The sequence below is a fragment of the Pristiophorus japonicus genome, chromosome 19, assembly GCF_044704955.1.
Source record: "Pristiophorus japonicus isolate sPriJap1 chromosome 19, sPriJap1.hap1, whole genome shotgun sequence".
Lineage (NCBI taxonomy): Eukaryota > Metazoa > Chordata > Chondrichthyes > Pristiophoridae > Pristiophorus > Pristiophorus japonicus.
Genome location: NC_091995.1, coordinates 64,974,084 through 64,987,560, shown reverse-complemented (window position 1 = coordinate 64,987,560; position 13,477 = coordinate 64,974,084). Strand labels below are relative to the sequence as shown.

Genomic DNA, 13,477 nt, shown 5'->3' with positions numbered 1-13,477 from the left:
TACCCAGCTCATTATACACCCTGTATACCCAGCTCATTATACACCCTGTATACCCAGGTCATTATACACCCTGTTTACCCAGCTCATTATACCCCTGTATACCCCGGTCATTATACACCCTGTATACCCAGCTCATTATACAGCCTGTATACCCCGGTCATTGTACACCCTGTATACCCAGCTCATTATACACCTTGTATACCCAGCTCATTATACGCCCTGTATACCCACCTCATTATACACCCTGTATACCCGGTCATTGTACACCCTGTATACCCCGGTCATTATACACCCTGTACACCCAGCTCAATATACATCCTGTATACCCCGGTCATTATACACCCTGTATACCCCGGTCATTATACGCCCTGTATACCCCGGTCAATATACACCCTGTAGACCCCGGTCATTATACACCCTGTATACCCAGCTCATTATACACCCTGTATACCCCGGTCATTATACGCTCTGTATACCCCGGTAATTATACGCACTGTATACCACGGTCATTATCCACCCTGTATACCCAGCTCATTATACACCCTGTCTACCCCGGTCACTATATACCCTGTCTACCGAGCTCATTATACACCCTGTATACCCAGCTCCTTATACACCCTTTATACACCGGCCATTATACGGCCTGTATATCCCGGTCATTATACCGTCTTTATATCCAGCTCATTATACACCCTGTATACCCAGCTCATTATACACCCTGTATACCCAGCTCATTATATGCCCTGTATACCCCGGTCATTATACGCCCTGTATACCCTAGTCATTATACCCTCTTTATACCCAGCTCATTATACACCCTGTATACCCAGGTCATTATACCCTCTGTATACCCAGCTCATTATTAGCCCTGTATACCCAGTTCATTACACACCCTGTACACCCCGGTCATTATGCACCCTGTATACCCCGGTCATTATACACCCTGTATACCCAGCTCATTATACAACCTGCATACCCAGCGCATTGTACACCCTGTATACCCAGCTCATTATACACCCTGTATACCCAGCTCATTGTACACCCTGTATACCCAGAACATTATACACCCTGCGTACCCAGCTCATTGTACACCCTGTATACCCAGCTCATTATACACCCTGTATACCCAGCTCATTGTACACCCAGTATACCCAGCTCATTGTACACCCTGTATAACCAGCTCATTATAGACCCTGTATACCCAGCTCATTGTAGACCCTGTATACCCAGCTCATTGTACACCCTGCATACCCAGCTCATTATACATCCTGTATACCCAGCTCATTATACACCCTGTATACCCCGGTTATTATACGACCTGTATATCCCGGTCACTATACGCCCTGTATACCCCGGTTATTATACGCCCTGTATACCCAACACATTGTACACCCTGTATACCCAGCTCATTGTACACCCTGTATACCCAGCTCATTGTACAACCTGTATGCCCAGCTCATTATACACCCTGTATACCCAGCTCATTATACACCCTGTATACCCCGGTTATTATACGCCCTGTATACCCCGGTCACTATACGCCCTGTATACCCCGGTCATTATACACCCTGTATACCCAGCTCATTATATGCCCTGTATACCCAGCTCATTGTACACCCTGTATACCCAGCATATTATACACCCTGTATACCCCGGTCATTATACACCCTGTATACCCAGCTCATTATACGCCCTGTATACCCAGTTCATTATACACCCTGTATACCCCGGTCATTATACACCCTGTGTACCCCGGTCATTCTACACCCTGTACACCCTGTCATTATATACCCTGTATACCCCGGTCATTATACGCCCTGTATACCCCGGTCATTATACACCCTGTATACCCAGCTCATTATACACCCTGTATACCCAGCTCATTGTACACCCTGTATACCCAGCTCATTGTACACCCTGTATACCCAGCTCATTGTACACCCTGTATACCCAGCTCATTGTACACCCTCATTATACGCCCTGTATACCCAGCTCATTATACACCCGTTATACCCCGGTCATTCTACACTTTGTATACCCCGGTCATTATACACCCTGTATACCCAGCTCATTATACGCCCTGTATACCCAGGTCATTATACGCCCTGTATACCCAGCTCATTATACACCCTGTATACCCCGCTCATTATACACCCTGTGTACCCAGCTCATTATACACCCTGTATACCCCGGTCATTATACACCCTGTGTACTCCGGTCATTATACACCCTCTATACCTCGGTCAATATACACCCTGTATACCCCGGTCATTATACACCCTGTATACCCCGGTCATTATACGTCCTGTATATCCCGGTCATTCTACACCCTGTATACCCTGTCATTATACACCCTGTATACCCCGATCATTATACGCCCTGTATACCCCGGTCATTATACACCCTGTATACCCAGCTCATTATACACCCTGTATACCCAGCTCATTATACACCCTGTATACCCAGCTCATTGTACACCCTGTATACCCAGCTCATTGTACACCCTGTATACCCAGCTCATTATAAACCCTGTATACCCAGCTCATTATAAACCCTGTATACCCCGGTCATTATACGCCCTGTATACCCAGGTCATTATACACCCTGTATACCCCGGTCATTATACACCCTGTATACCCAGCTCATTATATGCCCGGTATACCCAGCTCATTATACACACTGTATACACAGCTCATTATACACCCTGTATACCCCGGTCATTATACACCCTGTATACCCCAGTCATTATACACCCTGTATACCCCGGTCATTATACACCCTGTATACCCAACTCATTATACACCCTGTACACGACGGTCATTATACGCCCGGTATACCCAGCTCATTATACACACTGTATACACAGCTCATTATACACCCTGTATACCCCGGTCATTATACACCCTGTATACCCCAGTCATTATACACCCTGTATACCCCGGTCATTATACACCCTGTATACCCAACTCATTATACACCCTGTACACGACGGTCATTATACGCCCTGTATACCCCGGTCATTATATACCTTGTATACACAGCTCATTATACACTCTGTATACCCCGGTTATTATACACCCTGTATACCCCGGTCATTATACATCCTGTGTACCCCGGTCATTATACACCCTGTATACCCAGCTCATTATACACCCTGTATACCCAGCTCATTATACGCCCTGTATACCCAGCTCATTGTACACCCTGTATACCCAGCTCATTGTACACCCTGTATACCCAGCTCATTGTACACCCTGTATACCCAGCTCATTGTACATCCTGTATACCCAGCTCATTATACACCCTGCATACCCCGGTCATTATACGCCCTGTATACCCAGCTCATTATACACCCTGTATACCCCAGTCATTATACGCCCTGTATACCCCGCTCATTATAGGCCCTGTATACTCCGGTCACTATAAACCCTGTATACCCCAGTCATTATACCCTCTGTATACCCAGCTCATTATACACCGTGTATACCCAGGTCATTATACCCTCTGTATACCCAGCTCATTATTAGCCCTGTATACCCAGTTCATTACACAACCTGTATACCCCGGTCATTATACACCATGTATACCCCGGTCATTATACACCCTGTATACCCAGCTCATTATACAACCTGCATACCCAGCTCATTGCACACCCTGTATACCCAGCTCATTATACACCCTGTTTTCCCAGCTCATTATACACCCTGTATACCCAGCTCATTATACACCCTGTATACCCCGGTTATTATACGCCCTGTATACCCCGGTCATTATACACCTTGTATACCCAGCTCATTATACACACTGTATACACAGCTCATTATACACCCTGTATACCCCGGTCATTATACACCCTGTATACCCCAGTCATTATACACCCTGTATACCCCGGTCATTATACACCCTGTATACCCAACTCATTATACACCCTGTACACGACGGTCATTATACGCCCGGTATACCCAGCTCATTATACACACTGTATACACAGCTCATTATACACCCTGTATACCCCGGTCATTATACACCCTGTATACCCCAGTCATTATACACCCTGTATACCCCGGTCATTATACACCCTGTATACCCAACTCATTATACACCCTGTACACGACGGTCATTATACGCCCGGTATACCCCGGTCATTATATACCTTGTATACACAGCTCATTATACACTCTGTATACCCCGGTTATTATACACCCTGTATACCCCGGTCATTATACATCCTGTGTACCCCGGTCATTATACACCCTGTATACCCAGCTCATTATACACCCTGTATACCCAGCTCATTGTACACCCTGTATACCCAGCTCATTATACGCCCTGTATACCCAGCTCATTGTACACCCTGTATACCCAGCTCATTGTACACCCTGTATACCCAGCTCATTGTACATCCTGTATACCCAGCTCATTATACACCCTGCATACCCCGGTCATTATACGCCCTGTATACCCAGTACATTATACACCCTGTATACCCCAGTCATTATACGCCCTGTATACCCCGCTCATTATAGGCCCTGTATACTCCGGTCACTATAAACCCTGTATACCCCAGTCATTATACCCTCTGTATACCCAGCTCATTATACACCGTGTATACCCAGGTCATTATACCCTCTGTATACCCAGCTCATTATTAGCCCTGTATACCCAGTTCATTACACAACCTGTATACCCCGGTCATTATACACCATGTATACCCCGGTCATTATACACCCTGTATACCCAGCTCATTATACAACCTGCATACCCAGCTCATTGCACACCCTGTATACCCAGCTCATTATACACCCTGTTTTCCCAGCTCATTATACACCCTGTATACCCAGCTCATTATACACCCTGTATACCCCGGTTATTATACGCCCTGTATACCCCGGTCATTATACACCTTGTATACACAGCTCATTATACACTCTGTATACCCCGGTTATTATACACCCTGTATACCCCGGTCATTATACATCCTGTGTACCCCGGTCATTATACACCATGTATACCCAGCTCATTGTACAACCTGTATTACCCAGCTCATTATACACCCTGTATACCCAGCTCATTATACAGCCTGTATACCCAGCTCATTATACGCCCTGTATACCCAGCTCATTATTAGCCCTGTATACCCAGCTCATTATACAACCTGTATACCCAGCTCATTATACGCCCTGTATACCCAGCTCATTGTACACCCTGTATACCCAGCTCATTATACACCCTGTATAACCAGCTCATTGTACACCCTGTATACCCAGCTCATTATACACCCTGTATACCCCGGTTATTATATGCCCTGTATACCCAACTCATTGTACAAACTGTATACCCCGGTCATTATACACCCTGTATACCCAACTCATTATACACCCTGTACACGCCGGTCATTATACGCCCTGTATACCCCGGTCATTATACACCTTGTATACACAGCTCATTATACACTCTGTATACCCCGGTTATTATACACCCTGTATACCCCGGTCATTATACATCCTGTGTACCTCGGTCATTATACACCCTGTATACCCAGCTCATTGTACAACCTGTATTACCCAGCTCATTATACACCCTGTATACCCCGGTCATTATACACCCTGTATGCCCAGCTCATTATACACCCTATATACCCAGCGCATTATACACCCTGTATACCCAGCTCATTGTACACCCTGTATACCCAGCTCATTATACACCCTGTATACCCAGCTCATTATACAGCCTGTATACCCAGCTCATAATATGCCCTGTATACCCAGCTCATTCTACACCGTGTATACCCCGGTCATTATACACTCTGTATACCCAGGTCATTATACACCCTGTATACCCAGCTCATTATACGCCCTGTATACCCAGGTCATTATTCACCCTGTATACCCCGCTCATTATACACCCTGTATACCCAGCTCATTATACACCCTGTATACCCAGCTCATTATACACCCTGTATACCCAGGTCATTATACACCCTGTTTACCCAGCTCATTATACCCCTGTATACCCCGGTCATTATACACCCTGTATACCCAGCTCATTATACAGCCTGTATACCCCGGTCATTGTACACCCTGTATACCCAGCTCATTATACACCTTGTATACCCAGCTCATTATACGCCCTGTATACCCACCTCATTATACACCCTGTATACCCGGTCATTGTACACCCTGTATACCCCGGTCATTATACACCCTGTACACCCAGCTCAATATACACCCTGTATACCCCGGTCATTATACACCCTGTATACCCCGGTCATTATACGCCCTGTATACCCCGGTCAATATACACCCTGTGGACCCCGGTCATTATACGCCCTGTATACCCTAGTCATTATACCCTCTGTATACCCAGCTCATTATACACCCTGTATACCCAGGTCATTATACCCTCTGTATACCCAGCTCATTATTAGCCCTGTATACCCAGTTCATTACACACCCTGTACACCCCGGTCATTATGCACCCTGTATACCCCGGTCATTATACGCTCTGTATACCCCGGTAATTATACGCCCTGTATACCCAGCTCATTATACACCCTGTCTACCCCGGTCACTATATACCCTGTCTACCGAGCTCATTATACACCCTGTATACCCAGCTCCTTATACACCCTTTATACACCGGCCATTATACGGCCTGTATATCCCGGTCATTATACCGTCTTTATATCCAGCTCATTATACACCCTGTATAGCCAGCTCATTATACACCCTGTATACCCAGCTCATTATATGCCCTGTATACCCCGGTCATTATACGCCCTGTATACCCTAGTCATTATACCCTCTGTATACCCAGCTCATTATACACCCTGTATACCCAGGTCATTATACCCTCTGTATACCCAGCTCATTATTAGCCCTGTATACCCAGTTCATTACACACCCTGTACACCCCGGTCATTATGCACCCTGTATACCCCGGTCATTATACACCCTGTATACCCAGCTCATTATACAACCTGCATACCCAGCTCATTGTACACCCTGTATACCCAGCTCATTATACACCCTGTATACCCAGCTCATTGTACACCCTGTATACCCAGAACATTATACACCCTGCGTACCCAGCTCATTGTACACCCTGTATACCCAGCTCATTATACACCCTGTATACCCAGCTCATTGTACACCCAGTATACCCAGCTCATTGTACACCCTGTATAACCAGCTCATTATAGACCCTGTATACCCAGCTCATTGTAGACCCTGTATACCCAGCTCATTGTACACCCTGCATACCCAGCTCATTATACATCCTGTATACCCAGCTCATTATACACCCTGTATACCCCGGTTATTATACGCCCTGTATATCCCGGTCACTATACGCCCTGTATACCCCGGTTATTATACGCCCTGTATACCCAACACATTGTACACCCTGTATACCCAGCTCATTGTACACCCTGTATACCCAGCTCATTGTACAACCTGTATGCCCAGCTCATTATACACCCTGTATACCCAGCTCATTATACACCCTGTATACCCCGGTTATTATACGCCCTGTATACCCCGGTCACTATACGCCCTGTATACCCCGGTCATTATACACCCTGTATACCCAGCTCATTATATGCCCTGTATACCCAGCTCATTGTACACCCTGTATACCCAGCTCATTATACACCCTGTATACCCCGGTCATTATACACCCTGTATACCCAGCTCATTATACGCCCTGTATACCCAGCTCATTATACACCCTGTATACCTCGGTCATTATACACCCTGTGTACCCCGGTCATTCTACACCCTGTACACCCTGTCATTATACACCCTGTATACCCCGGTCATTATACGCCCTGTATACCCCGGTCATTATACACCCTGTATACCCAGCTCATTATACACCCTGTATACCCAGCTCATTGTACACCCTGTATACCCAGCTCATTGTACACCCTGTATACCCAGCTCATTGTACACCCTGTATACCCAGCTCATTGTACACCCTGTATACCCAGCTCATTGTACACCCTGTATACCCCGGTCATTATATACCCTCATTATACGCCCTGTATACCCAGCTCATTATACACCCGTTATACCCCGGTCATTCTACACTTTGTATACCCCGGTCATTATACACCCTGTATACCCAGCTCATTATACGCCCTGTATACCCAGGTCATTATACGCCCTGTATACCCAGCTCATTATACACCCTGTATACCCCGGTCATTATACACCCTGTGTACCCAGCTCATTATACACCCTGTATACCCCGGTCATTATACACCCTGTGTACTCCGGTCATTATACACCCTCTATACCTCGGTCAATATACACCCTGTATACCCCGGTCATTATACACCCTGTATACCCCGGTCATTATACGTCCTGTATATCCCGGTCATTCTACACCCTGTATACCCTGTCATTATACACCCTGTATACCCCGATCATTATACGCCCTGTATACCCCGGTCATTATACACCCTGTATACCCAGCTCATTATACACCCTGTATACCCAGCTCATTGTACACCCTGTATACCCAGCTCATTGTACACCCTGTATACCCAGCTCATTATAAACCCTGTATACCCAGCTCATTATAAACCCTGTATACCCCGGTCATTATACGCCCTGTATACCCAGGTCATTATACACCCTGTATACCCAGCTCATTATACACCCTGTATACCCAGCTCATTATACACCCTGTATACCCCGGTCATTCTACACCCTGTATACCCAGTTCATTATACACCCTGTATACCCCGGTCATTATACATCCTGTATACCCAGCTCATTATACACCCTCTATACCCAGCTCATTATACACTCTGTATACCCAGCTCATTATACACCCTGTATACCCTGGTCATTATACACCCTGTATACCCAGCTCATTATACACCCTGTATACCCAGCTCGTTATACACCCTGTATACCCAGCTCATTGTACACCCTGTTTACCCAGCTCATTATACACCCTGTATACCCAGCTCATTATACACCCTGTATACCGAGGTCATGCTTGCTGCATCCTCACTCAGGTCGGGAGGCCAGCGAGTCGGGAGTTCGGAGGCCGAGATGTCGTGAGTTCGGAGGCCGGGAGTTCGGAGGCCGGGTGTTCCGAGGCCGAGATGTCGTGAGTTCGGGGTTTGTGAGTTCGGAGGCCGAGATGTCGGGAGGCCGGCGAGTCGGGAGTTCGGAGACCGTGAGTTCGGAGTCAGAGAGGTCGGGAGTTCGGAGGTCGGGAAGCCACAGAGTTTGGGAGGCCACAGAGGACGCTGAGGTGTGTTGGTAAATATCGCTCTTCTCTCTATTTCTTTTTAATTAGATTTTAAACTAGATAAGTCTAACTAGAGGGATGGAAGTGCAGCTCAGGCCCTTGGAGTGCACATCCTGCAGCATGGGGGAAGTCCTGGACACTTTGTGCGGCCTAGACAACCGTGTGTGCAGGAAGTGTCTCCAGCTTCAACCACTCAAGCTCCGCGTTTCAGAGCTTGAGCAGCGGCTGGTGTGACTACGGTGAGAGCTATGTGGATAGGACGTTTCAGGAGGTGGTCACCCCACAGCTTCAAAGCGTGCAGGCAGAGGGGAAGTGGGTGAATACCCGACGAAGTATGAACGCTAGGCAGGAAGCGCAGGAGTCTCCCCATGAGTCCGTCTCGCTGTCAAAGCGATATTCAATTCTGAGTGTCGGTGAGGGCGATGGTGCCTGTGGGGAGTGCAGCCAGAGCCAATTCCAAGGCACCACGGGCGTGTTCCTCACCTTCCCAGCGTGTCCTGCGGGCTGTGAGCAGAACCTGATCTCGCCGCACCCTACCCCCGGCTGAGTGACCTCCCGCACCAGCCCGCCGGAACACTGAGTTCCCGGGCGAGGGAGATTTTATTCTTTATTTATTGGTAGTGCTTGAGAGTTTTGATTGCGGGGTGGGGGGGAGGGGGAGAGTTTTGTGGGGGGGTGGGGGCGAATGTTTTGTATACCGGCATCTCTCTCACTCTCTGTCTACCCCCGCCCCCGTGACATCGCGACCAGCAGCTCACATTTCTCCGGTAGGATTTACTTCAGTTTTATTAGTGTTTGAATGATTTGAGCTTTTCCTTGCAATGTTTGCTGCTTGGTTGTTGAGGCCCTCTCCAGTTCCCTTCCCTCCCCTATCCCTGCCCCAATGTCTGCCGAATATGCAAAGTTTTTTCTTCAAAGCCCGCAAGGTTTTTCAGAGCTGGTCACATACGCTGACCCAAGTGGATTTGGAGCAAGTTTTTGCTGGTCAAAGTGGCATAAATGGCCAAAACTGGCGGAAGTGTCTGGGAATGCCCCCTTTTGAAAATAAAACTGACCTAAAACAAACCGTACCTAACTGACTTACTCCACAGCAAATTTTTTTAAACTTACGCCAGAAAAAACAACTTATTCCCAAAAAATTAATGAAAGTCATGGCCAAAGTTGGGCCCTATAATACAGGATGAAATTACTATGTAGCCAGAGAAATGAGTTCACCGGGGCACTGACTTGCAACAGGCACGTCGTGTCGATGTGAGTTATGAGGACTTTCAGAAAGCCTTTGATCAGACCCCTCTCCCCAGCTCACTCACCGATCCAAGTGAAAGGCAGCAATCTCCGCATTGTGCCGCTCAAAATCAGAGAAGTAGAAAAGGTCGGCGGAGGTTTCCTGATCCCGGGTCTGTCTGTTAGGGACGAAGCACATTAACTGTAAAAACCGGGATCGGTGGCCTGGGAGAGAGAGAGAGAGGGGAGAGAGAGAGGGGGGAGAGAGAGAGGGGGGTAGAGAGAGAGAGGGGAGAGAGAGGGGGGGGAGAGAGAGAGGGGGGAGAGAGAGAGGGGAGAGAGAGAGGGGGGTAGAGAGAGAGAGGGGAGAGAGAGAGGGGGGAGAGAGAGAGGGGGGAGAGAGAGGGGGGGAGAGGGGGGGAGAAACAGGGAAAGAGAGGGGGAGAGGGAGAGAGAGGGAGAGAGGGGCGAGAGAGAGGGTCGAGATAGAGAGAGGGGAGAGAGAGGGGCAAGATAGAGAGAGGGGAGAGACTGGGGAGAGAGAGAGAGGAGAGAGAGAGAGGCAAGAGAGAGGGGGAGATGGAGAGAGGGGAGAGAGAGGGGGGAGAGAGGGGAGAGAGAGGGAGAGTGAGAGAGAGGAAGAAAGCGTGGGAGAGAGGGAGAGGGAGAGAGAGAGGGAGAGAGAGAGAGAAAAAGAGAAAAAGAGAGAGATGGACAGAGAGAGAGAGGGAGAGACAGAGAGAGAGAGAAGGAGAGGGGGAGAGGGGAGAGAGAGAGGAGAGAGTGAAAGGGAGAGAGAAGGGGGCAGAGAGAGAGCAGAGGGAGAGAGAGAGAGAGGAGATGGAGAGAGAGAGTGAGAGAGAGAGTGAGTGAGAGGTAGGGGAAAGGGAGAGGGAGAGAGAGAGAGGGAGAGGGAGAGGGAGAAAGAGGGAGAGAGAGGCAGGGAGAGAGTGACAGAAAGAGAGAGAGACAGAGAGGGAGAGACAGACAGGGAGAGAGACAGATAGGGAAAGAGAAATGTTCTTATGTGTCATGTATTCAACTGTCATTGTAATATATGTATAAACTGGCCTAAGTTGCACACAGTGAGAACACTGACCACTAGGTGGTGAACTTGTGGGAGACATTCCTAACCTGGACTTTCAGGTCTCAAAGGGGAAGCTCCACCCCCTTTCATCACTTCAGTGCTGGTTAATAAAGGTTACTGGTCACAGTGACCTTCTCTCTAGTATAGGCCTCATGTGCATTTGTACTGTATAGTAGAAGGGCAAAGCGTTCCAGACTTCGTGGCAGATCTCCGGCTACTGGCGAGCCTATGTAAGTTCCCAGATGCATGCAGAGCGGAGATGCTGTGAGACTTTTTTATTGAGGGCATCGGGCACGCTGGGGTTTGCAGGAAACTGATTGAGACCAAAGACTTGACCCTGGAAACGGCGGCTTTGATGGCCCAGACATTTATCTCAGGGGAGGAAAAGACCAGAATGATGTTTGACAAAAATCTTGGTTTAAATGCAGCAAATGGACAGGGAGTCAACATTGTTAACACGGCACACAGTTCTCCAGGCAGACAGGGGCAATTGGATATGCCCGAGCATGTAGGCGAACCCAAAGGGGGAATTCAACAGAGACAATGGCTACCTGATCGGCGATTCATGCCATTGCAAGGGATAATGTGGCCAGTAATGGGGCCATCAACACCTGTCAATGGTGCGTTTAAGGACAGTTACAGAGACAGTCAGAGACTATCGACTGATAATGGACCTTTAGTTTCCAACAATGGCTCATGCTGGAGGTGTGAAGGCAAACACACAGCCAGAGCTTGCAGGGATCAGCAATATACCTGCAGAAACTGCAACGTCAGCGGTCACTTGGCGCATATGTGCAGGAAGCCTGCAGTCAGGTTGATGTACAAGGAGGACGGGCCCGATGTAAGCCCTACGAGGCCAAATGGACACTGGGGGAAATCGCTGGAAGCTGAAGTTCAGCGAGTTCATGTGGAGTACATACACAGTTCATACACCAGGACGCCACCGATAATGATGAAAGTGCTCCTCAATGGCATCCCAGTATCAATGGAGCTAGACACGGGGGCCAGCCAGTCCCTGATGAGTATCAAACAGTTCGACAAGTTGTGGGCGTCCAAGGTCAGGAGGCCAAAATGATTGCCGATTGACGCACAGCTACGGACATATACAAAGGAGATCATTCCGGTGCTAGGCAGCGCCACGGTAGTCGTGACCCACAAAGATTCGGAGAACAGGTTGCCACTCTGGATTGTCCCGATGGTCCCACACTACTGGGGAGGAGTTGGCTTGCTGTCATGAACTGGAAATGGGGCGATGTCAATGCAATTTCCTCTGTGGAGTGAGTATCATGCTCACAGGTACTGGACAAATTTGACTCATTATTTCAACCCGCCATTGGCACTTTCATGGGGGCCAAGGTAGTGATTTACATAAACCTGGACGCCAGGCCAGTACACCACAAGGCCAGAGCGGTGCCGTACGTGATGCGGGAAAAGATAGAAGGTAGGTGAATTGGACCGCCTGCTGAGGGAAGGCATCATCTCGCCAGTCGAATTCAGTGACTGGGCGAGCCCGATTGTGCCGGTGCTCAAGGCGGATGGGTCGGTCAGGATATGTGGCGATTACAAGGCCACCATCAATCAGGTGTCACTCCAAGACCAGTACCCGCTACCGAGAGCGGAGGACCTCTTTGCGACGCTATCCGGTGGCAAACTTTTTTCAAAATTGGACCTGACCTCAGCTTACATGACCCAGGAGCTGGCGAGTGAGTCGAAGAAGCTGACCACCATGACAACACACAAGGGGTTGTTTGAGTACAACAGATGTCCGTTCGGGATTCGCTCGGCTGCCGCGATCTTTCAACGAAACATGGAAAGTCTCCTCAAGTCGATTCCAAGAACGGTGGTTTTTTAAGACGACATCTTCATCACGGGTTACGATACTGAAGAACACCTCCACAA

At 48.2% G+C, this 13,477-nt stretch overlaps 1 protein-coding gene across 1 annotated transcript in view; it reads right to left on the bottom strand.

Moving 5' to 3' along the window:
- LOC139230257 (extracellular serine/threonine protein kinase FAM20C-like) overlaps positions 1-13,477 on the bottom strand; it is a 435,305-nt gene that overhangs the window by 402,162 nt on the left and 19,666 nt on the right. The window contains exon 4 of the mRNA XM_070862086.1: positions 10,578-10,670. Coding sequence (XP_070718187.1) covers positions 10,578-10,670 — 93 coding nt within the window. The remainder of the gene's footprint in view (positions 1-10,577; positions 10,671-13,477) is intronic.